General features: G+C 37.4%; 3 protein-coding genes across 3 annotated transcripts; all 3 read right to left on the bottom strand.

Annotated features, from left to right (window-relative positions):
• Nucleotides 1–413: 413 nt before the first annotated feature.
• LOC121941257 (5-hydroxytryptamine receptor 3A-like) lies at nucleotides 414–9,297 on the bottom strand. Its single transcript, XM_042484012.1, has 9 exons — nucleotides 9,231–9,297; nucleotides 7,461–7,621; nucleotides 7,324–7,368; nucleotides 6,110–6,216; nucleotides 5,515–5,684; nucleotides 4,945–5,105; nucleotides 4,556–4,766; nucleotides 2,258–2,467; nucleotides 414–797 (listed from the first exon to the last, which is right to left on the bottom strand). The coding sequence occupies exons 1-9, from the start codon at nucleotides 9,283–9,285 to the stop codon at nucleotides 472–474; spliced, it is 1,446 nt and encodes a 481-aa protein (XP_042339946.1). The 5' UTR covers nucleotides 9,286–9,297; the 3' UTR covers nucleotides 414–471.
• A 2,092-nt stretch (nucleotides 9,298–11,389) lies between these two features.
• Nucleotides 11,390–18,191, bottom strand: LOC121963447 (5-hydroxytryptamine receptor 3A-like). The gene is made up of 10 exons (XM_042513736.1): nucleotides 18,137–18,191; nucleotides 17,429–17,592; nucleotides 17,139–17,183; nucleotides 16,884–16,993; nucleotides 16,339–16,508; nucleotides 15,979–16,139; nucleotides 14,283–14,493; nucleotides 12,698–12,988; nucleotides 12,301–12,312; nucleotides 11,390–11,607 (listed from the first exon to the last, which is right to left on the bottom strand). Exons 1-10 carry the CDS (start codon nucleotides 18,189–18,191, stop codon nucleotides 11,390–11,392), a joined length of 1,437 nt encoding a protein of 478 aa, XP_042369670.1.
• Nucleotides 18,192–18,812: 621 nt separating this feature from the next.
• On the bottom strand, nucleotides 18,813–24,949 carry LOC121963357 (5-hydroxytryptamine receptor 3A-like). Its single transcript, XM_042513649.1, has 9 exons — nucleotides 24,895–24,949; nucleotides 23,254–23,414; nucleotides 23,104–23,148; nucleotides 22,458–22,564; nucleotides 21,962–22,131; nucleotides 20,686–20,846; nucleotides 19,778–19,988; nucleotides 19,221–19,430; nucleotides 18,813–19,117 (listed from the first exon to the last, which is right to left on the bottom strand). The coding sequence occupies exons 1-9, from the start codon at nucleotides 24,947–24,949 to the stop codon at nucleotides 18,813–18,815; spliced, it is 1,425 nt and encodes a 474-aa protein (XP_042369583.1).
• Between the last annotated feature and the right edge of the window lie 2,479 nt (nucleotides 24,950–27,428).

The raw sequence follows: 27,428 nt of genomic DNA, 5'->3' as shown, positions 1-27,428 counted from the left end.
CTGTCAACAGACTTAAATTACTGGTCGCAAAATAAATAGAAACACAAATAAATATGATTGTCTTCAGCCTGCAGCCTCATGCCTACGACCGAATCACAGCTGTGATGATGTGGACTCCTTCTTATTGATATTCCTTAGATATACTACTAATAATTTAGATTTACCCATTTGTATTCACCAATAATTTAATTACATATTTTATCTCAGTATCTGTAACTGATTAGAATAAAAAAAATATTCTGTGGTTTAATTATGCAACTCCATTACATAACTAGTTAACACTGGTCTCAACAGGAGTTACCCTGACAAATAGAAATCTCCCAAATGTTTCCAAGACCCAGAAAGTCACATTGTATTCCTTGACAGTGTCGGTCCACATGTGCCACCTCTCTGGATATAAGATGCTGATATGTATGAACAGTTATTTGTCTATGATGTATGTATGGTTCCAATTTTAACTCTCTAGTTAAATCACGGTGAATACGAATTGTTCCAGACCCAGATAGATATGATGGCGATGAAGCTGACAACGATGAAGATGATGTACAAGCAAAACAGCAGGCGGTCGATGACTACTCCGACCATTTGCCATTCCTGTGATGTTTTGCTCCCCTGGGAGTGATTGTCTATCTGATGGCGGATGGCTGAGAGATCTTTGCTCAACTTCCTCAGTTCATCCACGATCGGATCCTGAGGGGGTGAAGGGGCCTCAAGGAGTTTCACTGGAGGTGTGTCACCAAAGATGCTCTTAGGGTGGATGACTGAGACACTGGTGATGCTGGAATTCATTCCTGGTTCTTTCAAAAAACACAAAGGACAACTTATTTGATTTGGAATACAACCAGATTAGCAAATTACTAAAAACTGAAATTGTTGCATCTAAATTTGACCTAAGTTAAATTATCCAAAGGCAATGGAAATAAATATTACTTATTGGGCCTCAGGTATCCATTAAAACAATCATCAGGACACCTTAAACACTGTTTCCTACAAAAGATTGTGATTCTAATGAAAAAATGACCAAACAAAGAAAAAAGAATAACCCCAGTATACTTGTGTTGAGGAGGAAAATAAGTGCCCAAATAGGATTCAGTTTGGTGCTAAGACAAACTGTAGTACTTTTTTTTGTCACAACAAAAAGTCCACTGTGCAAGACAGACTGATAAACAGGTGTTGTGATTGAGTTGGTCAAGCAAGCTGAACTTGACCCAAAAAAAAAAAAACTCAAAAAGACCACTCTACTCCATCATTGTGTCTTTTATGGACACAGGAGTACAATATGTTTCTCGTTAATTACAACTGCACACATAACCATGAGTAAGAGAGTGGAAAGTCATCTTTTAGAAACAGAGAGAAGAAGCAAATAAAAACTATGGCTGAGGAACAGAAAACACCTTTAACCAGCCTGACATGCAGTATTTTGAATTTAAAAGTACACTATGTAGGATTTAGGGGGATATATTTTGGTAGAAATAGAATAAGTATGTTTTGTTGTGTTTTTTCTGCCTTAGAATGAGCTGTTTATATCTACACATAGAGTGGGTCCGGTGTATTGCACTGGCTCTAGATAAGTCCACTCATGACACTGACTTTTTAAAATGGGTCCATATGTTTTACAGAGGAAGAGACCTCTACAGAGAATTTGACGTTGGGCAGGTGTTGGGCTGGCAGTGTATAAGACACGCTGATTTTTAATGTGAAACTGCTTTATTCAGTGTTTTTAGTGGTTTAAATCACCAATTCTGTTTGTTTTAGAGAGCCACAGACCTTTTTGGCTCAAGTTAAAAACTTCCTTAACAATGAACACAGAGGGATTTCTAATTTGGGAGAAGTTTTAGCTGGTTGCAATCTGCAGTCACAACTGCTAGACGCCACTAAATCCCCCTAAATCTAAAGGTACGTTGTACCTTTAACAACTGAAGAACACTGTTTTCCAAAATTTCAGAATTCTTATAAATTCCTCAGTTAAGGAGGTGACAATAAACAAATAAGTTTTCTGTACCCTTTCATGTAAAAATTATTTACTCCATTAAATGTCACTGGATTTCAACCCTGCAAACTGGAGGTCAAACTAAAGTTATCATGTCTTTCGCAGTTGAGGTTGATTAATATAATAATAGTAATACTACTACTACCACTACTGCTACTACTACTACTGCTACTACTACTACTACTATTACTACTACTACTACTACTACTACTACTACTACTACTACTACTACTACTAATAATAATAATAATAAGAATAAGAATATACCTTTATTAGATGGGTTGAGGTTGACAGTGATTTTGTTGCTCTTTTTCTTTCGAGGGAGACAAACTACTACAGCCAGATATCGTAACACGAGGACACTGAGCCAGTTAGGCACTGCACTGTACTGACTGGAGCTGAACTGGATATTAGTGATGAACACCGTCTCCAACAGGCTGGCCACCATCAGAGCGAGACTGATGGAGAAGAAAACATCTGCAGCAAACAAAAACAAAACAGGGGGATTCAGCACACTTTTCATTAGGTAATGTTTATCTTACATGCTAGTAAACTGGTTTTCAGTGTTTTTATGATTATCAGGAAATGATGTTTACACTAAAACCTGGGAAACCTGTCTCTCCTCATCTCCTCATCATATCATTTTACAGTTTCACTTTCTCTAATCATTTGCATGGAGGTGTGTCTTTGATACTGTAAAAACAAGGCTATAACCAGGATATTAATGTTAACACAGCCACGCAAGTGTTTTTATAGACTGGGGAGCTCAATGGCAGGTTTGCACGCAGGGCGTTGAGTTTCTGTGGAAATACAGTTTCTCAGAGCTCAATCATCCCTCCATCACTCCCAGGCACAAATTTATATTTGAATAATTTACTTTTTACTTATTTGTCAATATGTACACATATTTATTTTTAACACAGGGCAAATATTTGTAGGCTACATGAGTTGACAGATAGGATAAATAAGAAGACAGATGTAAGAAACATGTTAAAGGGATAGTTTGGATATTTTGTAGTGGGGTTGTATAAGGTATTCATCCATAGTCAGTGTATTACATACAGTAGGTGTCAGACTGCTTGCTACCATATTTAACCACCTAAAAAAGCCCCAACTGAAGAAATCAGTATCAGATTAAGTGCAGGCTATATTCAGAGTAAATCACTTAACTTTTCCGTGAGACAGCCTGTTCCTGCAGGAAAGGTGTTAATTGCTGCAGTTCTCCTTCTATGCTCTTGTCAAAGCCACCAGACTCCATTAATGAAACAAGTCATTTTAGTTTGTTGAAGACGAGAGCTGCTGACATACTGCTGCTTTGATTAGTTAGTTAGTTAGTGTTAATTTGTGACTTTGTTGAAGTCTTTTAAACACCAAAGTCACACAATAACACAAAAAACCCAAACTGTTTGATGCAGTGACAATAATGTTAAATATCAAAATTACTCTCATTATTACGTATACTTAAACTGATTTAGATTCTTTTTTGGATGGGACTCTTTTAGGTGGCTACAATACATTTTGTTGATGACCTGTCCACAGCAGCAAATTGCTTAGCTTCCATGTCCGACTTCAGCGCGCTTCTCCAACTGGGGGTGTGCTGACTGTATGTACTACAATGACTATGTATAAGTACCACATACAACACCACTTAATAAATTTAAACTATCCTTTTGACGGGACACTCTCAGCCTCAGCAACTGTCCCACCTTTATTGGGGATAATTATCTCAAAGCTTTAAGTTTGGGAACTACAGCTATCATAATATTTGGGGGCTTTGGAGGATGTAAACAGGAAGTAAAATGTTGGAAACATTGGTAAATGGTAAATATGGGTTGGAATTAAAAATCCTGTTGATGATATTTTCAATGTCTAACAACATTAGAATTTCACGTTGAGTGGATGTTGACATTATTATGTCATGCAGACAATGTGTTCAGTGGATTTTGGTAAGTCTATGTAACAACACAACTTAAAACTGACAAAACATGAGCTTCATCTGTCCTGTCTTCTACAACAAATTGAAGTTGGTAGATGTCCTGACACTTGATTTTGGTCACCAAATGTCAGAACTGAAATTCAACCAAAATAACAATGTCTGAAGCAGTTGGTGGCCAGCTGGAAAGTTAACTGTGAGCTCCTTGAACTCATAGTTGTTTCAGCCTATATTTATTAGCCTAACATTTTGGCAAATTAGCAGCAGTAGAGGTATGCCGCATAAGCTATTAGTTATCAATTTTTGCAGTGTAGCCCTACACATGGATGTAGACCTACAATGAAATACTTGAATCCTGAAGAAATCTTAAAATCACAACTCTTTCAGGTAAGTTCTGGAGATATGAGGAGCTTTTTGTAGCTGTTAAATTTCATAATTTAAGAAATAGACTGTGCATGTTCCTTCAACCTTCTCTTGAATAAAAGAAGTATCAATATACCACAAGTTTGACTAACCAGCTGTATTGTTTTGTGTCATCTTTTATAATGTACTGACTGTCTTATCTGGTTTTGTAAAGTGTTCTTGGTTGACTTGAGAGGCGCTTATTAATAAAATGTATTTAGTATATTTACTAATGAGAGGTGTTGTTTCTCCAGTGACAGGCAGCAGGTCGTTCATGATGAGCAGGAAGACGGTGTAGCCCAGGATGAGGGTCATCTTGAAGGAGGACCGGTCCACGCTTGCGGGAGGCAGCAGGAAGCTGAAGAGGTCCACTGTGATGAGGAAGCAGCTGGGGATCAACAGGTTCACCACGTAGAGGAGTGGCCTGCGTTTTATGATGAGCTTGGAAAAAGACACAGGTAAATCACAGGTTACGTTTTGTTTTTTCTATTGGATTTTTTTTCCCACAATAACTAATATTGGGAATGTTGCCTGAATAAAAAACACACACAAAAAAGCCTGTGATCAAATGTGTGATCAGTGTGATCAAAAGATATATAGAATACTTGAAAGTGCTTACATGATATTTGATCTCAGAGTAGCTCCCTTCTTCTAATGCCAGGTTGAAGGTAGATATACTGAGACCTGCGAGCTCCCACTCCCCATTGGTCTCCATCACCTCTTGCGACTCTTCCAGGATCTCTTGAGCTGTGGCGCCTCTTAACACAGTTACGTCCACAGCTTGAATAACAATTAGTAGCAGAGTTTTGTTTTGAGTTATTAGATGCCATTGTGAGTTAAAAAAATATTTTTATTTTTTATAACATTTTTAAGCTTTTTTTCCTCAGTTGAGTTTGTTAAATAATTTGAATGTGGGAAAACAGCAAAAAGCAAGTAAAACCTTGTGCCACCGGCACATTTATTAACCAACACTTTAAGTAAAAATAAAAGTTAATCTCCAGTCAACACTTCACCTCCAGTCACTGCTCACACAACTTTTGTAGTGTACAAAGCTGCTTTTTATCCAATAGATTTGTTTTAAACAATGTTGTTCAAAGATCAGACTTTTTAAGTTCAACTGAAACACAAGAAACTTGTGCCCCAGAAAAGGATAAGCACTCAACTGTATTTTATAGTTGAGCAGACTTACCAAAGTGTAGATATGATCCGAAGGTCAGTGTGCAGTTTTGGATATCGAAGGGGAAAGTGTAGATCCCTAATTTGCAGGAGCTGGCCACTCTGACTGGCTTATCATCAAAAACATCACCTGTGTTTTGTAAGTAGACATAAGGAGTTTTGGGCGATTTATCCTCTTCCATGCTGAAAAAGAATAGAGTAGAATAGAAAAACATTTGAGTTTTTAATTAATTAATTGATTCAAATTAATATTAAATGGAGAAAAGATAACAAAGACAAGAGGGTTCATCTCTCTCAGACAGTTTGCTCTATTCATTGTTTTTTAAAATTTATGTTGTATTTTCATCTGAAATGTTGATCTTTTTTTATGCTTTCAAACAAGTAATTATAAGTTCTTTTTTCATAAAATGGCCTAAAATGGTCAAGAAGTAGATTCCTTGGAACTACATAATACAAACAACTGTAATACTGTATGGGGGTTTACTTCTCTCCTCTCAGGTTTACTGGGGATTGTTCTCTGTGCTGACATTTCAGGTTTTTACTCTACTTCAGTGCTCATTTCTCTTCATTGAAAAGCATACAGACTACTGCGCATCCTTTTAACTTACAACTCTGCAATGTGGACATCTGGGATCCAAAGCCTGTCCCGAGGGACAGAGACTCTTTTGGTTCCACATTCCTTCTCATCCCAGCTCAGTCCTGCTATATTCCACTCCTACATTCAACGGGACAAAGAATGATTTTACACACAGCTTAGAAAAAGGCAACCATTTCAGATGTGTCACTACATAAAATGACAAACAAATGTTTTATTCAAAACACCATTGTTTTAGGGGAAATGAAATACAAGACATTTTAACACTTTAACACAAAAACATACAGTATTTAGTCACCTAGTTAACCCTTTGAAACCTGGAAGCGCGTCAGTTCTCTTGTGCTGCATCCTGACACCTTTTAAAACCTGAGCAATTTAGTTTGATTTCTTTTGAAAACACAGGGAGGGAAAGGCAACAACTAACTTGGCAAGAAATGAATGAAAGGGGGCAAAGAAATTACCTAAAAATTATTTATATATATATAATTTAATAAGTTTTATATTTAAAAGTATGTTACAGAAAGAAATATAATGATATACAAAAAATAAATACTTTTTTCCTCCAGCAATTTATCTTAGGTCATTTTCTTGATTGTTTTGTTTTTTTCACTCTTTTTGTTCTTATTTTCTGCTAATTTTCTTGTAACATTTTATTATATATTTGGCTAATTTTTGGGGCCATGTCTCATGGAATTGCCCACTACCTTCTTCCCATGTTTTTTTTTCAAAAAACAACCTAAAAATAGAAAATCAAAACAATTTGCTCAGGTTTCAAAGGGCTCATGAACTATAAAAATAATAATACGTCAATGAACCTCAAGTTAAGTTAATTTCAATTTCGTAATTTTGAACAAGTAGTCATGCATATATGATTTTAAGAAAATCTGACAGTTTAGGTCAGCACATTTCTGATTTTGGTTCCCTTCCAAAAAAGTCACACTTCTGACCCTCGGACTTGCTTACTTTGCTTCACACAGAAACCTAATGTAATCATAATCATTTAAAAGATGCGATAATCTCAAGGTGCACCATGTTCGCACATGCATCTATGTATTCATGCATTCAAGCGCATACAGACACACACACACACACACACACACACACACAAACAACAAAAAACAAACACTTGTCAGGTACAGTAATGCCTCCCTATAACAGCCAGTTCATGGGTGGCAAAATGGTGTGTGTGTATATGTCTATTTGTGTGTCAGCGCTCCGAGAACTTACCAGAATTTGCCATATGAGTGTTGTTAGGGTTTGGGATTTTTCATCCTGGGGTGAGAAATAGCAGTGACTCTAAAATGTGATTGATAAAGTTATGCATACTCATGTGCTGTCATGAATAGGTATTTGTGTAGACTCACCACTCCTATAATTCCCACCACAGTGATACTGATGGTTATGTTAAGTGGATCTGAGAAGCTTTTTACAGGTCGCAGAAGTGTTTTAGTGAATAAGTTTTTCTCAAGTGCATCAAACAAAGCTTCAGGAGTTGGACTGGTGCAGTTAAACGCTGCTCCAAAACCTTTAAAGGGAAAGTAGTGAGCAAAATTTGTGAGACTCCTCATATTCATGCATATGGAAGTATTCAGTCCTGATTCTTATACACATGTTGAAACAGAAGCATTACATAACTTTGTCAGCTTTACACAATATATGTATGGCAGCAGAGCAAGTAAGGCTGTTAACACAGTAGTTTCTTTTATATCCTGTTATCTTGAGATCATGAATTATCTTGTTTTCTCGTGATAACAGGCTGATTGTCTTGAGCATCCAGAAAACCTAAATTTCCTCTGAATAAAACTATAATACCTTTAGAGTAAGATCTGCATGTCTGTCAAACACTTTTAAAAAGGGTTTGTAAGTTGTATCTAAAGGCTTATTAATAATTAACAGACACCCAGAGAGTTTTTCCACAACCTCGCAAACTGAGAGTTGTTCTATAGATAACTTGTAACTGGTTCATTAACTATTAGTAAATGACACATTAATTTTATTTTGCTGCATCTCACTGTCCCTCATTTCCTGTCATTTCTCTGCTGTCAATAATAAAGGAATAAAAAGAAAAAAAGAAAAAGGAAGATGCTTTATTGGAAGATAGGTAATACTTTTTTCAATCAGATTTGTGCCTGATAACTTTGTTTATATTCTAATAACCAAAATAAATAAATGAGCTCTATGGAATTCCTGAGAGACAAGGTGAAAAATAAATTGTGGGCAGCGATGGCCTGTTTATTGCCTTCATAGGAGGTATTGTCTCCTCTGTATAGGATTTTAGCTCTGCTCTCTGCTATGTTCACATTTTAAATGATGTAATCAATATTTTTTCCATCAATAATGTATTATTTAACCTGACTGCAACCAGTTCTTTATTAATTAGAATGTGGTTGCGACTGTACAAGAGCTGCAATTATGACTTTTAAATGATGTATTTTAAATATGTGTGGCTTATTAGTTTTACGCTAGTGTTCACTTGCTTGGTGTGTAGACTGCATATGCGCAAAAGTGAGAACCCAGACATTACAGGCAGGCGGTTCTTGAGTGTAAGAAATAAAATCCTGCTGGAGCCACCACACAGTTTCATTATGTTTTACAGTGGAAATTTGGAGTTTATTAACTGAGAAAGTAAATTCTACCCTTTGTATCATGCACTAGGCTTTTTTTGTGAGCAGCTTTATTACTCTCAAAGCAGCCTAATTAAGCCCAACAGTAATATCTCCTATGTAAGACATGTTATCTTCAACACGGGAGATAACATCTAGTACATAGGAGAAAATAACTTTTTTTCACCTTGCCCCTCGGAGCATCTGTAGAATTCCCAAATTTTTTTGGAAAATAAATGCTGGAAAATTTTTAATGGATATTTAATGTAAACAAGAATTGAAATAGTTTTAATGAATGTGCCATGTAGCTGTTGTGAATTTAGTCAAACATGTATTATGTTATTCAAGGCAGCATGTATTAATATGTTAAATATTGCCTTTAGTTTTTAGTTTAGTATTTTCTGACAACAACCTGACCCAAAACAGGACCAGGGGTATCTGGAGCGCCCCTTAAATAACAAAATGTACAACACTGAACAGACTGTCATCTTTGCTTATTTAGTATATGATTAAAATGTCTTCCCGCCTTACCGTAAAGCAGTGTGAAACAGATGAGAAGGAGCTCGCAAGGCTTTACGGCTATCATTTTCAGTTTCAATTAAACCTTTATCCTTGCAAGTGCCGGAAACTATACAACAAAAAAAGTCATCCGTCTGCTCGATCAGATTGAGATGTTCTGCCGAAGCTGCATGAGTATATCAAAAAATCGAGTGAACCGTGTAACCTCCTCCACAGGCTAATATTGACTCAGACTGTAGCACGACATACAGTAAGCCTTTGGGATATTGGCAGTTGCGTGTCGATATTCACTCATCTGGTGATTGTGTTTACTTAATGAATGTTGGGCTTGTACAGCAGGTTTTTGAATTATCTTCACGTAGATTTGTATGAGATGTGTCAACAACTCAATTTGTCACAACTGAGCCCAAGGCTAACACAACAGTATTTACAAGTATTCTCAGTTATTCTGTAGTTTAGCACGTGAACATACACATGTTTGCAATAAATGTATGCAACAGCTGAGGCTGATGGGAGTGACATGAGTTTTGCAGACTTACAATTACACTCCCGAGAGCCACACTGCAAGCATGACTAAAATTACAGCCCACTAATTTGGCTGAGAAAACAAATACTGCTGAATTCAGCTTCACACTGCATTAGCAGCAAATTCTGATAAATACAATGTGTGCAATAGCATTTAGGATAGAAGTTGTCCTACATCGCCACTTTCACTGCTTATAGGTTTAGGTGTGTCTAGCACCTAAACCTATAACCTTCTAGGAGAAATTCCTAAACTCAGACTGAAAGATTTATTGAGGACAGAATGAGATACCTTCTCTCTTTAAACAATTCAGAATTTAATATTGATTACACAATGTAATTGCTATAGAACAATGAAAAAAACTGCGTCAAAATTGGTTTGCTTGTACCCTAGTTTTCACTATGCCATTCAGCCTGCCTCCAGGTATGATCTCCCAGGAAAAATAAAGGATTCATGTAAGGAACAAAAGGAAGTGTGTCAACCAGTGCACAACAAAAGCAGGAAGATACACAATATTAAGTTGATGTAATTATAATTATTATTGTAGCAACACAACTTATCAAAATTATGTTTGCAACTTAAAAGGTTTATCTCGATCAATGAATTAAAATGTTCTCCTGCAGCATTTAATTAAGCGGTGGTGATAGGTCCCTTGAATTACTTTTTAGAGTATTAGAAGTCTGAGAATCGAACCCTCTGAGACTCCACTCAGATTTGTGACCACCAGTGATCAAGACATAGCCTCTGCTTTTGAGATATAACCTGAACCAATTGTGCACAGGTTCTGGGTTTTCTGTATTTAGCCTATTATCTTGTGGACTTTGTTTTTTGGGGTTTTCTGTTTGATTTTTTTGATGTTTGATGTTTAGTCTGTTTACAGTTCTCAAACCTCATGTATCATGTCTGGCTTTACTTCCCATCTTTGTGAGTTTTACTGCCTTGTTGATTGTCTGCCTGCCCTGATTAATTTCACCTGTCCCTTACTAGTCCAGCAGTTTACTCACCTGCTCTCACACCCCCTAATTAGTGTCTTGTAATTATACCTGCCCAGTTTCTTTGTTCCTTGTTGAATCATTTGTCCATGTTCCTGTGGTTTTCCCGTGGTTTTCCTGTTATTTTCCCTGCTCTTTGTTCCTGTCAGTTTACCTGCCTGCAGTACAATCATCCCCTCTTCCTGTAAGCCTGTTTTTCTGCAATTTAATTATTTTTGAATCCACCTTTCTGCTGTCCTGTGTTTGGGTCCTGCCTGCCTGTGCCGCTTCAGTCAGCTATAACAAGTTCTTCTTTAGAAATATCTATAGAAGTATCAAAGACTGCACTATCAGTAGCAGTACCAGAAATAATGTTTTACCTGAACCAGTAATCAAATGTGTTAATATCCTTTTCAGTACTGTATGGATGATGTGATTGTGACTGGAAGCCAGAATGAACTTAGAATCATTGAAGAAAAAAAGCATTCTCAATTATTTCCCATTAAAGTATTTATTATATTGAGTAGTGTAGAAGATGCATCTCTTTAGCAGGGGCTAAATAACTGCAGGACACACAAAAACAGAAGTACTGCGAAATAAAACAAAGAAAACCAATTTTACAGAATTACTTTCACAATAACTTTTTTAATTTGTTACTTTAATTTTGAATTGATCCCTTAGGACTGGCTGATCCAGACGCACCACATGGAGATAATGACCAGTGCGTAACATGAAATGAGCAGCAGATAGATGCGGAAGAGCAGGAAGTCAAGGACATATCCTACGTGGCACCACTGGTCCTGCAGCTCGCTCTCCTTCTGCAGCGAGGTGAGGTGGGCACGAAGGTCGCTGAGGTATTGACAGATCTGCTGCAGTTCAGGCAGAGCAGCTGTACCTGGCAGGTGAAAGAAAACATGGTACAATATATGACCATTTTAGAATGAAATATACAATTCTTATACCAGTAATAAAATGACATTTGAAAAAATGAACAAAACAAATAACGTTGGTCAGTTTAGCATAATTAGGTATGAACCTCAATCATATTTCACCATCATGCATAATAACATAAAACAAAGTCATTCTCACATTTATAAAAGATTAACAATTCCATATTGTCTGGTCTCTCTAAACAATTACTTTACAGCTTACATGCTACGATGACTTCCTGTTTGTATAGTTAATTGTTTTGGCTGGACAGCACTAGAGAGCAAGCAACCAAAAAATTTAGAGAGTGACCACTTTAATCTTTTAATTGCACTAACATTCCTTCATTTTTAATGGTGTGATCAAATTTAATAAAGAAATCATTTGAAACCGGAATCATAACCTTGAGCTTACAAAGAGTGATGATCACCAAACAGTGGGTGCAAGACTGATGCTCTAAATTGGATTTGTGAAGCCAAACTGTATATGTTTATCTACCTACCCACCCACCCTACCTGTTATGTTAAGATATAGTGGAGAAAAGATGCCCTAAGCAGAGAATGAAGTCACTTTCCCTCTTTGTGTTCTACATTCCCTGTCAGATATGATGGTACATGATCTGGCTGTGTGTTCATGTAAGTGTATGTGAATCCCTGCTTGCTCGTGCCACTAACTCATTGCTGCAGCTCTTCAACGTGCACATACAGCAGTTATAACTACGATTAAAACCTCTTTGTCCTCCAGGTTCCCCCCCAGATTAACAATGTTAGCTCTGTCAGCATTTCTCCCGTATTTAGTGCTTTTTACCTATCGAGCACATTAGCTGCTAGTCACTAGCTTTCATGTTGAGAAATGTGTGCAGATTATTCCACTCAAGACTCTGAATCAAAGATATGCTCTGGATGTAGCATACAGCTTAAACTTGACTGTGAATTACTGTTATACACTGCAGATTTGTCTTTATAGATTACTATTATTTGTTGTAATAGATGACAACTAGTCTTTTTGAGGTCAGACAACTGTTCAATTGGCAAAAGTAATGGCAAAGTAGTGTTTACCTCCGCTGCTGATCGGATGCTGGGCAGGTGTCTGACTGGCTGGTTGGATGATCCACGACTCTGAACCGCCACTTGAGCTTTCAGGTTTACCTGTCTGTGGCTTGGAGGGGCGCTGGATGTCCTCAGGCCATCGGTAGCAAATGAGGTTGGCTATGTGTTTAAGGACAACCACCCTCACCCAGTTTGGAACCTCTTGATATTTCATGGAGCTGTGGTGGAGGACATTGGTAATGATGACCGTTTCCAGAAGACTGATGACCATTAGAGCCAGACACACCGAGAAATAGATTCCTAGTTTGAAGGATAGATTGAGAAATAGAAGGATACATAATTGAGATGTCATATGTAAAACTTTTTTTCCTCAGTTGACAAAGTAAGCTCCAATGATTCAGTGAGTCCTTATACATGTTATCACTCTAAGCTAAAGCAAAGGACCCCTTTAATGCATAAATTCTAAAATAATGTTTGATGTACTGAAACAGGTTTGTGTTTGAAGTATTTTACACTCTGCACTCGTCTGTATATTAAGTTTTAGCTACCACCATCATTAAATATATATGGATGTAAAAAAAGAGTTATTTACCAGAAAATTTTGGGAAAAAAAATATTTTGACAATTTTAAACACCTTCAGTTATTACTATCTTTGTGCTAATTAGCTGTTGCAACTTCAGAGAGTTTGTTAGATACTGTATGTAGCTTATTTAAAGCAAATGGGCCAAAACTCAAAACTACTGCTTTTTGCCACTTGGGAGCAGCAAACACACTAATAGCTGAAAGTGCAACACTGACATTCAGTCACATTATGTTGGCAAGCAAATTACTTTATATACATTTAAAGACAGGGGCAACAACTTTTAGATTACAGAAAGTCATTTCATAGAAATATTGAAATGAAATACTTGATTACTGCAGCTTTAAAGTTACAGTGGGTATACACAAATATGTTGTATTAGCAGAAACTGTCAATATATCCTGACAGATAATCTGAATAAATCTGGTTACTCTGGCTGAATCAGGTAGACTCTCAAACATAGAGTCAATCACTGCTTGTGCACACGCTGCACTGCCATTAACAGCCATGCATGCTGCTGTTGGAAAAGAAGGGATGGGCCCTTTTTCACTGCTGGTGTTTGTCTCTCAGCCATTGTATTTGCAAAGTTTCTCCTGAGGCAGCACACTGAAGATATTGAACTTGGCTGAGGGAGAGCATGCGCAAGGGATGGCAGCTATGCACTGAATGACAGCTGGGTTAGAGACACCTCAGCTCTGATTGGTTGTTTTTGGTCAGGCATGGTGGATTCTTGCAAATGCCATCAAGAGCACTAGGAGGAGCCAGAGGAACATTTTTTTTTCACAGATTATCTGTGTCTTGTACTACTGTCAGAATACTGTATAGTGACAGTTTCAGCAAATAGGGCAAAAAGTTATTCTTCATGAAGTAGCTTTAAGGAAACTGCTTGTGGTGGAGAGGACTAGTTACTGCTGACTTAAACCATGGACTGTCATTATGTTAGTGACGTGAAACCTCAAACCACAACTTTGATAGTGTTCAGGTTGTCACCTCTACATGTCAAAACCTCTGACCTATGATGGGTGTGCCATTTGCTGTGCTGGGCAGCAGGTCGTTCATGATGAGCAGGAAGACAGTGTAGCCCAGGATGAGGGTCATTTTGAAAGAAGCGCGGTCAACGCTGTGGGGGGGCAGGTAGAAGGACAGGATGTCGATGAGCATGAGGAAGGAGCTGGGGATCAGCAGGTTGACCACGTAGAGCACTGGACGTCGCTTTATGACCACCTAGTAAACAAGAGTTTGAGGAGTTTCACCACCTTTTACTGTGTAGGCCATTTATATCACAAAAAAACCCCACTTTACGCTACTTATTATGACATCAAATGAAGAAGGAGAGGATGCATTTGAAAGAGAACGTAACAGTGCCAAAATGTGCACCAAGAGTTATTAATCTTGAATAATCATTTGTATTATACATATTCATTCTGTGTTTATCCTGGAGGAACTGCTTTGGCCTGTTAGACAAAAAACAAGTTATTGTTGAAAACATATCATCACCTTTGAATTGACATGCTGAACTTATTTGCAAACAGTAAGGCTACTTGTTTACACACCCGGTGGTTACAGAGCAACACTATCATTTATTTGGAGTCATGTTTCTGGCCACCTTATGAAAGTCCATTGTTTGCCCTCTTTTAGCTGAGTTTTTGATCACTAAATTCTCTGCTATTTTCACCAGGACTGTGGGTTTTTGAAGTATTTGTACTGAAAACAGCTGACTTCTGCAGCAACAAGGCTGTGGCTGGACAGCAAGACAATACACTGAAACTCCCTGTAAAGGTTTTTAAAGGGGAGGGGAGCGGAGCTGTTGACATGGTTCATAATTATCTGTAGCTTCATCACTCTGAGGAATTTGTTCGGTAATGTCTTTGAGCTTCAAACGTTGAAAGTGAGCTAAAGTTAGCCTAAAATGAAACATGTACGCTGCTACTTGTTGTCATCGTCACTATGGAAGGCCCGCCTCTCAGTTCCTCTGATTGGACAATGGGAAAAAACGCCAATGACATTGGGTGCTTTTCCACTCTGAGTTGAAGTTTTTTTTCAATTTGTGGCTTCCAGGGTGCTTCTGCAGAAATGTGAGGGGCATAGAGTGGAAAAATGTAAGCACTCAGCAAAATAAAAGCAGCCAGCAAAACAGATGCAAAAAAGCCACCCAAGGCCACTAAAACTCGTTCTGTCTGATCGTGGTCTTCAAGCAGCTGGTGAGCCAAAATGTTCTCATCCCAGGTTTTCACATATATTCGCTTTGCACTGGACTTTCACGTCTTCATACTACGCTCTAGGTATCCATCTACGTCTACTGTTGATGTTCTGGGTTGCCGCTATCATAATGTCAAAAAATACACATGGTAGGTGGGCTATGTTTAGACCAAAAAGCACATGGCAGCCAAGGCTGGGACATCAACAAAAGCACATGCTCGGACATATTGTTAGGATAAGGCAACAAGTGCACAAATGATTAGGTGTAGAAAATCTTTATGTTAAACCAAGCTAACCAGCTGCTGGCTTCAGCAACATATTTACCGTACAGACATGAGTGTGGTATTGACCGACTCCTCTAACTCTTGAAGAAAAAGCAAATTAGCCTGTTTCCACAACACCATACCTTTAATATAAATAATCATTGTTGACTGATAGCAAAGTGATTTATTTATAGTTTGTTATATTTGCACATATGAAGTAAACTAAATGTAAACTGTTCTCTCTCACCCAGAAAGTGATGATGTCCCACTCATCAATCCCAAACTGGAGGATGGAGGTCTCTCCCAAAATGTCCACCAGCTCCCACTCTCCACTGGCTTCAAGGTAACGCTTTGAGTTTCCAGACATTTCCTTAAAGGTGAGTGCAGGACCGACCCTCACATCCCTTACTGGGAAAAAGAAAAACAGAATCAAAGGGGGGGAAATGAGCCTGAAAGTTCTACAGCAAAAATAAACTAACCTAAATAAAAAAAAAGTGCAACAGACTGCAGTTGCATTTTCTGACTATTAAGCCTGCTTTAGGTGCTAAGTGAAGCCAATGACTGGATGAGTTTAGGACTGTGTGAAGGTTGAGAAGCCTTCTCTTACTAGTGTGCATGTAGGATCCAAATGTAAATGTGCAATTCTGCACATCAAAAGGAAAACTGAAGATCTCCAGGTTGCAGGCTGAGACAAGCCGAAGCATCCTGTCCCAGCGGATGTGACCTGTGTGGTTGACGTAGACGTAAGGACACGCTTGGGAAACATCATCATCCACACTGGGTGGGTTGGAGGAGTGAATAAACACAATGATAGGAAAAAACACATCAAGATGATATTTAAATGGCACCAATGGGGAAACACATTACTTTCACAATAAATAAAGTCATTCTGCTCTCTCAGTTTCAGATATTTTTTAACTGGGAAATAATATGACACTATGGGTGTCTGTACCCTGAATTGTCATGTTGTGGACTGCGCATTTTTGACTTTGTATCAACCTCTGGAATACGTACAACTGAGATTTGATGGCCATCACTGTTACTACCTGAAGTCTGAACATGGCTACATGTATTAGAGACATTTACTATGTGTAAGACCCTCAGCGATCCATGAAAAAGCAAAAAACAACCTCTTAAAGCTTGAGAACTTACAACTCATATACAATGATATCTGGAGACCAAAGCTGCTTCACAGGGAGAGAAATCCTGGTCACACCGTCACACTCATCAGGGTCCCAAACCAGGAATTCATGGTGCCAGTACTTCAATGAATAAAACAGAAATAATGTGCTTTTGACTTTAAACATAAAATTAAAATAACTCCTGATTATAGTTTCATAATCTCTTTATGTGATCTTGCTCTGGTTATAGACACACATTTACATTTTGTCTGGCCACGCTACTTACCAGCCTTAGCCACAAGAAAGTAGTGAGTATTTGGGTTTTCTCATTCTGAAATACAGTAAAAACAGGTAAATCTCATGTTAAGCTGGGTAGAGGGTAGAGTCAAGTCAAAAAATGCAACGTTTTACAACAATACACATGGTAATTGTTTTCACATGTATAGATTGACAAATTTGTTACAGTGAATATCTGCCTTAAAGTTACCTTACAATCTCTCTGTCAGCTCTTATGGAGGTTCTCTCAGGGCATTTATTTTCATCTAGGTGCTCTTTGAATTTTTTTAGACAACTCACCACGCCAAGGACTGCATACAGGGTGAAGGAGATGTTGCTCATGGTGGGATTGCTGAGGTTCACTGCCGGCCTGAAGGGTTTTAGGTCAAACACAGCCTGCATAGACTCATAGGTTGGTCCGCTGTGGCCGTCTTTACAGGTCAGTTTATTGTAACATGGACACACTGACAAGAGAGAAAGTTTATAAAACTCTTGACTGTTTTAAAAACACCTTAGCTGCACTTTGAAATGATAAAAACTGACAAAATGTTTTCTTATCATACCGGCTATACAACCATGGCAAGTAAAATGCTTAGACATAGAAGAGAAAACAATTTTTGAATAATCATGCATCAATATTGTAATGGTTCATGATCATTGTTTAAAAATCATAATACTGGGGACAAAGTATGGTGGTCATTTTTTGTTTGGGCTGTCCTGTAAAGTTAGTCAAATATCACTAATGCTCCCTGGTTCTCACCCACTTATAAATTCTCTTATGCAAGCAATTCAGATTTTCTTGGGCAAAACAGAAAAAATGACATCAGTATGAGGATAATTTAATCTTGATTCCTGCACCCAATAAAATATTACAATAATAATTACAAAAATAAAAACAGCACTGCCTATTATTCACATGAAGAGAAAGCAGAACTTTTAAGTTGCAGAGCTACATTACTACAGTACAATACAATACAATAATTAAGTATTGAATAAAAGTACCATTACCTGAAATTAGGAGTAAACCTGAGATGATGCTGATAATATGCTGAGACAGACTCATGCTGGATGTTTCTTATGGACCGAATATCTAACACAAATACCGATCTTATCTGTTAAGATAGCTCCTACTGGCAGTATAAATGCAAACACACTTGTTTATGCCTCCTAAGAGGACACTGAAATTCTCTGGAGACTTAACCACAGCCACTGCATGCCGTACCCCAGCCCCTAACGTGATCCTAATCTTAAACAAATACTCAAAAACAAGGTATTTTAAAATGTGTTTATTTACATTGTAGGAACCAGCAAATGTTAAATGCACATTAAGTTGCCCCATTAACTTTTGAAACAGTGGATATGTATTTTCTATAAATATGAACCTCAAGTAAAAAATGGAGGTTTTCAAACTTTTATACTGCAAACAAATCCACAGCTAAGGTATATCTTTCCTTTGGAGGACATATAGTCCTCATGAATAGACCTAAATGAATAGAAATAAAAAAAAACAACACAGAATTGTGCAGTATGTACAGATTGATCATAAGCACACAGAACAACATGACTTGTTGTTCCACACCTCCAGTAAGCACTCAACCATTTTATTTTTCAACACCTCCACCCATGGGAGATACGATTTGTTCCATTCACCAGAAACCCTGTTTCGAAGTCTATACTGTCTGTTTCATTTATTTTCTGTTATGACAAAGTAACTCCACATCCAGAGAGATATGATGGTGATAAAGCAGGTAGAGATGAAGAGAATATACAAGCCGAACAGGAGACGGTCAATGACCAATCCGATCATTTGCCATTCCTGCGAGCTATTGCTCCCTTGGCAGTGTTTATCAATTTGAAGGCGGATGGCCATGAGATCTCTGCTCAACTTCTTCAGCTCCTCCAGGGCTGGCTCTGGAGGGGGTTCCTCATGAGGTGTATCACCAGAGACACTCTGAAGATTTCTTAGGGAGATGATGCTGGCATTCATTGCTTGATATAAGAAAAAAAGATTTGATCAGAATAAGATGAAGCAGTTGTAGTTTTGACAGAATTTATTAAAAAAAAAAAGAAAAAAAAGAAAATTCTATTGTACCGCTAGCAGGTTGGTGAAGGGAGACTGTGACGCGATTGGTCCTCTTTTTTGGAGGGAGACAAACGACAACAGCTAGGTATCGTAACACAAAGACACTGAGCCATCTAGGCACCGCACTGTACCGGTTGGAGCTGAACTGGATGTTAGTGATAAACACTGTCTCCAATGTGCTGGCCACCATCAGAGCGAGACTGACTGAGAATAAAACATCTGCAGTGAAAAAACAAAAGGGTTAAGAAGTATTCAATGTTAAGTGTCTTACTTTGTATTTATTTGCATTATTTTGCCCTTTTTAACGAATATTTCATTCAGTCGCTGATGTCTTATTTGCTGCTGCAACAAAACAATTTCCCTCACGAGAATAATGAAGAATTTCTATTCCATTCTATTCTGTTCTATTCTAATTTATATATACATTTATATTGTAGAACAGCAGTGAGGGTCGAACTAATCTCATGGATTATGTTAAAATTCTGTGGACAGAAGAAGCATCAGAGGGCAAGGTATTAATTGACCTTCATATCTGTAAATATAGCTATATCGTAGGTGTCACTCACTCATGAGAGGTGTTGTATCTCCAGTGACAGGGAGCAGGTCGTTCATGATGAGCAGGAAAACAGTGTAGCCCAGGATGAGGGTCATCTTGAAGGAGGCCCGGTCGACACTCTGGGGAGGCAGCAAGAAGCTGAAGAGGTCCAATGTGATGAGGAAGCAGCTGGGTATCAGGAGGTTTATCACATAGAGGAGTGGTCTTCGTCTCAAAATAATCTTGGAATGGCAAACAAGGAAAAAGCATCAAGGTTTATACAGCATTTACAATACTGGTGTAATAACCATTAATGAATTGACTTCCTCTGCTGTAACTTCTGATGCTTTTTTGGAGGCGACTCAGACTTTTGGTGCTCCCCAAGGATCAATCATTGGTCCCCCCTGTTCTCTGTTTACATGATTCCACAATGACAACTTATCCACAAAAACAACATCCACTACACTCACATCTACAAAAACAATACTTAAGCATTTTCTTGCTGTTTTTTATCAGATTGCTTCACTGTCAGTGAGTACAGCATCCATGGTGCTTCTTATTAACTACTGTGTTTGTCATAATATTATAGTGATGTGTTTCATTGTCTTTTTAGTATGAAGCTCCTATTATTTAATCAAATAATTTATATTTTTTCAGGCTGGTAGTGGTAGTATAAAAAATACCCTAATACTTGATGCTGCTCTGACCTGCCCTGCTGAGATGACAAGGGCTGAAAACAACGCATGGACTGCACAAATTTATGCAGGGATTTTGTAATGCAATCAACAATTTCATCTGAATAATTACAAAGACTAATCCAAAATAAAATCAATAGAAATTCTACACAGTTTTTCAAAGGGATCATATTTTAACAAATATTAAAAAGATAATTGCCAGCTTTCATCATGTGAACACATCATAAAAGCTACAATAGCTTACATAGTATTTGATCTCAGAGTAGCTTCCACCTGTTATGTCAAGGGTAGTTTGAGCCGATACGATATCTACAAGCTCCCACTCCCCTTTGGTCTGCAGCACTTGTTTGGACTCTGTCAGGGTCTCTGCAGCTGTGCTTCCTGGAAACATCCTTATGTCTCCAACTAGAATAAAATTCAAAGAAAGTTTAGCCTTATTAGATGCCTAGTTTGTGTGACATGTTGCTTGTGGTCTTCTGCAGGGATAGAATGAAGTTGTCAACAAGAAAGTTGAATGAAGCCCTGGCCTGATGATATTTCCTTATTTAATTGTACTGAAATATCTGTCATTTTTGTGTTTTAGTTTACATAAAAGTGCATAATTACTGGAAAAACTGGCAATCAATCAACCTCAAAAACTTAGAAGGGGTGCTGAAGAGGGAGGATGTGTTAAATGATCAGCTGGTAGAGCTCCAGAGAAAGCAGGTTCCCTTTCACTGTGTTACTGTGTCTAACAGTAAGTGTTATTTTGCATGTTAACATGTATTTAGGTTACATGAATTTTGGGCTGGACCGCCAACAACTTGTTTTATACATCTCTGGTTCCCAATCTGGGGGTCCTGACCCAACTGTGGGTCACCAAAGCTTCCCAGGGGGTCGTGAGGCTCTCTTGATTTTAAAGGGTGTTATAAACTTGAAAAAATATATAAGATAAAAAAACAGTAAGACTATCTCGGCATTTCATTAACTTTGTTGAAGACAACTAAATGCAATTGTATTTTTATAAGTTAAGATTAATGTTCAAGATGTTCTTTTTTAAATGTTGCAAGGCTTCGTGAGGACCTGAACACAAGCTGCATTCACAGAACCTTCAGTCTCTACTAACCAGCCTCATCCTGTCATAGAAAAGATGACCAAGCAAAAGGAATTTCTCAAAAAGGAAGCATTTATAGAATGTATGATTGTAGGTTTATCTAATCCTATAAAAGGTTTCAACAAATTCATCAAGAAAAATTAATCTCTGATGCAATATTCACAGGAAGTAATCTGCTCAAAATGTAATTGCCAATCTAACAAACCTCTTGCAGTTGGAGTTGGGCATTTGGGTTAATAGCACAGTTTATTAATTGTTTTATACTGTTATTGTAATGAATTTAATAGAATACAAAATATCCTTAAAATATGTCATCAGTTTACTCAATCATAGTGTAGAAGTCCCTGAAGGAAAATGGGTGGGAACTACTGTACACAGTCCATCCATATACTAGGTTTTATGTTGTTTGGTTTTTGCGTAGACTTACCAAAGTGTAGATATGGTTCAAAGGTGAGTGAGCAGTTTTGGATATCAAAGGGGAAAGTGAAGATTACTAATTTACAGGTGGCGACCACTCTGATCGGCTTATCCTCATACACACGACCTGTGTTGTACAAGTATACATAAGGAGTTTTGGGAGATTTGTCCTCCTCCATGCTGTAAATGAACAGAATAAAAAAAAAACAACAATAACTTTTAGTTCCATATATATACTTGAAAGGACAGAATGTTCTACTCAGCTGTCTCTCTTCCAAAGATTTCTGTGAATAATAATTAATTAAACCACCACATTTCAAAAATTGTAGGCATATGATCAAAATATATATAAAAGATAAACTAGTTTGTGGCCAGAACAGCACAACAGCTACAAAGGTTTGAAAAAAAAAGTGCTACCAGAAAGGAGATGAGGTATATGGTGTGGTTAATATTGTTTTCTAATGAATGAACAAGTGAACAGACTACTGTACATAGTTTTTACTTACAACTCTGTGCAGAGGATGTCTGGGATCCAAAGATCTTCTCGAGGGACAGAGACTCTGTTCGTTCCACATTCTTTCTCATCCCAACTTAGTCCGTCTATATACCACTGCTACATTAAACAGAACAAAAATAATTTATACTGGGTATACTTGGCTTGATTTCTTTCAAAAACATTGAAAGAAGGCAATGGGCAATGACAGAAAAAATATTACAAAATTATTTTAAAAATTGTTAAAAGTATTCGTTTTGAAAAATGAATACAGACAACTGTGATGGAGGGGAATCTCCTCTCACACAGTCACAGTCTTTGCAACTTTTTGGCTCAGACACAGCTAAATAAGGCAGGGGACTTTTGTTGCCACTAGTTCTTGGATGTCATCTGGGAGTGTAGCCTACAAGGAAGCTTTGTGAATATGGCCCCTGTATCTTAAGTTATTAGAGAAAAAAGGTGAGCACACATTTGCAGGTGTTTAACATATAAATAATTTTCATAATTTCATACATGCTGGACATTTGTAATATGATATAATTCTTACAATCTTCAAAAAATTTGACGACATTTGTACTCAATTTGCGCTTTTGTTGCTGAAAAGTTTTAAGACATATTTCTGAATGAATTCATGTGTTGTCAGTGCTCTAAACACTTACCAGGACTTGCCATAGGAATATTGTCAAGTATTGGTCTTTTTCATTCTATGGATAAGAAAAATCTGATTTACTTGCAGTAAATGTAGTTTAAAAAGTTATGCATGTGTATTTACAGGCATGAATAGATTTTCATGCAACTCATGGACTCACCACTCCCAAAATTCCCACCAAAGTCAGGTTTATTGATACGCTCAGTGGATCTGAAAAGCTTTTTACAGGTCGCAGTAGTTTTCTGGAAAATAATTCCTTCTCAAGTGCATCGAACAAGGCTTCAGGAGTTGGACTGGTGCAGTTCAATGCCACAAGAAAACCTGTATTCAAAAATAGAAAGAATAAATCTGAATTCATAACAGCCTATCCATCTCATGCAATCTACTCTCACTCATGAACAAGACCCCCAGAACCATGGTCTCCTACTGGGAGGTGCTGACTTTCACAATGACCCCTTCACACTCAGCTACAAACCGTCCCTGCAAATGCTGAAGGTCACAGTGTGATGAAGCCAACAGAACTGCATCATCTGCAAAGAGCAGAGATTCAATTCTGAGGTCTACAAACCAGATCCCTTTCTCCCCCTGGCTGCACCTTGAGATCTTGTCCGTGATTATCACAAGCAGTGATTATTCTGACTTTGTTCTGCCATTAGCAAAATTGTTTTAGACAGTGAAATTGCTTGAAAATTTGTATGGCCGGCATATTTTTGGATGTCTGGACAGATTACCTGGTTTTTACCCTCACCTGTTTTTGACTCAAGTAAATAAGAGCTTCAGAAGGGCAATGTGTGCTATTTGTTACTGAGTTAATTTAGCTAATGAGAGAGTCTAGCTGCATAACTGCTTGTCCTCCATTTCAGGGATCGTGTATGTTTCTGTGCTATTGGGTTAGCTGTTGCACACTGGCTAATTCCTCATTTTAACTCATTATGTTAATTTTAGTATATCAGATCTGGCTGAGTGTTCAATAAAAACATTTTCTATGGCGTTACAAATCCTGTTATCTAGTGTCATCCTCAGGGTAAAATTTTTATTTGTTCATCTCTTTGGTTTATATCCAAATACCTGCAAACCACCAACATTCCCATCAGCTGCACTTTGTGTTGGTTGGTGAGAATTAGTGTGCTAACATAATAAACAAAGAAACTAAACCTGGTAAACAACAGCTTTGTAGAAGCTAGAATTGTCCCTGTGGGCATGTAAGCACGCTGCATGGTTCAGAGCACCTCTGCACCGACATGTAGCATCGTAGCGCTGCCCATGTGTCTCTTTACCTTTACTTGCGACAGTTAATTACTAGGTGGCGGAAAGCTGTATATTCAGTTAAAAACACACATCCCATATTTTTTTTTAGTCTTCCTAGTTAGATTTTATTTGCAGATTTTATTCAAATTCTTGAAACTTCTCATGACAGTATTCACAAGACTGTTCTTCAACACAAATGCAGTCTTATATACATTGTATGTATAAAATTCAGTCAACTCCAAACTTTGCTATCATGTATTTGCTTAGTATTAGCTTTTCTCTTGCTTATTGATATATGGTTATAATGCAAGAAAAATTACAGACATTTTACTGTATTTGAGTTTACTTGTTGTTTAGTTTAGTTTTTTGTGTATCTTTTTCACAAATCACCTTCGAAATTTCTCAAAGCATTGCCATGGGAATACGTTTCTTTCAGCTTTTATCACATCAGCTTTCTAAAAAAAGTTTTTTTTAAAATGTTGTTAATATCTTTTTTTTCTCAAATAAATAATTTACACATGAAAATAAAACCGTCAAATTATATTTTTCTTACCATGAAGCAGTGAAAAACTGATGACAAAGAGCCCGGCTACTTTTACTTCTTTCATCTTGTTTGTGTCAGCTCACCTTCTGTCATAACTTGTCCCACCGATTTCAACATAAATGTCAACATTCTGAACAAATTGTGTTTCATGTTTCTGATTGGCTCAGCTTCATATACAGCTTTTACGTCTTACTTATTTGCATGCACATCCTGTTTGTCAAAGCAACACTGTTGCTTTGACAAACAGTGTTGCCAAAACCCAAACAAGGATTTCTACTGATAATCAACATATATCTTATTCAATTAATCTAAATGATTCCCGAGTTACTCTGTTTTGAACTCTTATTTATTTATTTATTTATCTGAATGGAATCACACAACAATATAAAAAGACACACACAAGATGATTTTTTAAAAGTGAATAACACAGTGGCATGAATATTAAATGCAAAGGAAAGACATCTTGTCTCTCTTGTGTCATAGTGCTGCATATTTTCATAGAAGAATCCTGCACTGGTCCTGCTTATAGAAAAAAACAAATAGAAAAAATTTAAGAGAAAACATAAACTGGGTTGAAGGTTGGACACCTCCAGGGCAAATTGAAATTTGCAGGAAAAACGGTCTGTTGAAACATGTAAATATTTGTTGCTTGACTGAAAACAAGTGTACATGTGTGATGTAAGATATTGCAAATAACACATATCAGCCCACCATCCAACTGGGCAGGTAATCAAAAAAAAAAAAAAAGATAAGAAAGCCTTGTCCTGTCTGTGCAAAAGCAAACATTTTGACATGTCATAGTAGGCAAAGCACGAATGTTTCAATTATTGAGAGCTGCATTCCACTTAGGGACAGCCTTGGTTTTGTACATGCTGGCTCACTGGAATAACTTACAGTGAAAACAAAATGGAACAGAGCCATTGTTAATGTCAATGTTATTATTTCCTGCAATGAGCCAGCGGTATCTGTTCACCCTGCTTCCATCTGGGAAAAGATACAGAAGCTGCCAATCCATGAGACTACGGAAGAGCTTCTCTCCCGCGGTTATGAGAGTCCCCAACTCTCCCTTTGATGCCAAAAGATGTAGCAGGATTTAGGGACGAGTTTTAATTTAGTTTTTTTTCTAAACTATGTATGAAAAAAGAAAAAAAAAAGACTAATAAATCTACCTTGTACCTTGATATGTCAAAATGTCTGCAGTGAAAAAGGTCCCTTGTTTGTATTTAAGGAAAACATTGGAAGGTGGAAGAGTCATTTTCACTCATTTTCACAATATGTGCACATTTTTTGCATGCTGGCCAACATGTTTTAACAGACACCAAAAAAAGTTGTTAAAATATAAAGCCTGAATAGGGACTTAAGATCAACTGATTGCTCTTATCCCTACTGTTGTGCCCCGTCCCTGAGAACACATAAAAATTAGTATGTTTGCATGCACGAAATAGGTTTTTTCCCTTATTCTTTACATGACCTGCGGCAAAATCAGAGTATTGTCATATTCGGAAAATAGTGGGGAGATATTAGTGTGCATATAACTGAAGCCACTGACACTCCCCTTACCTCAGCTCCAATAACCACCACCACAACAACCACAGCCTGCAACATTATTACTTTTTACTAAGTATCGGAGGGGTAATTGGGCTTCGGGTGTGTGTTGTTAACACACACCCAATGTTAACTAAATTAATCTTCTCACATTACGTACTCAAAACAAAAATTACACAAAATACAGCTCTCTTACCTAAAACTCGAAACATGATTCACACATTTGCTCACTCAGCCAATCAGAGAGGCTCACCTGCAGCCCATTACAAACAGAGCCACAGCAGGTGCAAGTTCAGTTTCAAAACCATGCGCACCATTTTCGTGAAGTGTCCAGGCTGAACAACTTGTTTCCCTGAAACAATGTGACAGGTTTTGAGGCAGGTTTTCTCTTGTTAAGTGTGTGCATCACATGTGTTACCTAATCAAAAGCAACATGTATTTAAATAAATGTTTAACTTAACTCCCACTGTACTAAAAGGCAGTTTGCCTGTGTAACACAAAAGGGTGTTCAATACACCACTGTTTTAGTTTGAGTAAACATTTTGCTACATTTTGTTGGGCTGAAAGCAGCCGGTTCACCAGCGGTGTCGAGAGGGTTAGGTTATCCATAGACTTGATAGTTTGTTAAAGATCACAGTTACTGTAAATCTTCTCTCCTTTTTAGGTGCATTACAGGACTTATGATGAAAACTGTGACTGTATCTGTTCAGCCAAGATGAACTTGGACTGGAAAATAAGACATTAAGACTAAAAGAAAACTCCTTTGGCTTTGAAAAAAAAAACAAGGCTGTGACAAATGTTTTTTTTTGTAATTTGTTATTCAGATTCTGTAATTCTATAAGATTCTATAATGAAATATATATAAAACAGTATTATACTTCGATATATAGAATTTAAACGCACACACACACACACACACACACACACACACACAACACACACACACACACACACACACACACACACACAAAGAAAAAAAATCCAACAAATACAAACAA

Source organism: Plectropomus leopardus, chromosome 3 (assembly GCF_008729295.1).
Source record: "Plectropomus leopardus isolate mb chromosome 3, YSFRI_Pleo_2.0, whole genome shotgun sequence".
NCBI classification, from domain to species: Eukaryota; Metazoa; Chordata; class Actinopteri; order Perciformes; family Serranidae; genus Plectropomus; species Plectropomus leopardus.
The sequence above is the reverse complement of the archived record's forward strand: the minus strand, read 5'-3'. Positions and strand labels throughout refer to the sequence as shown.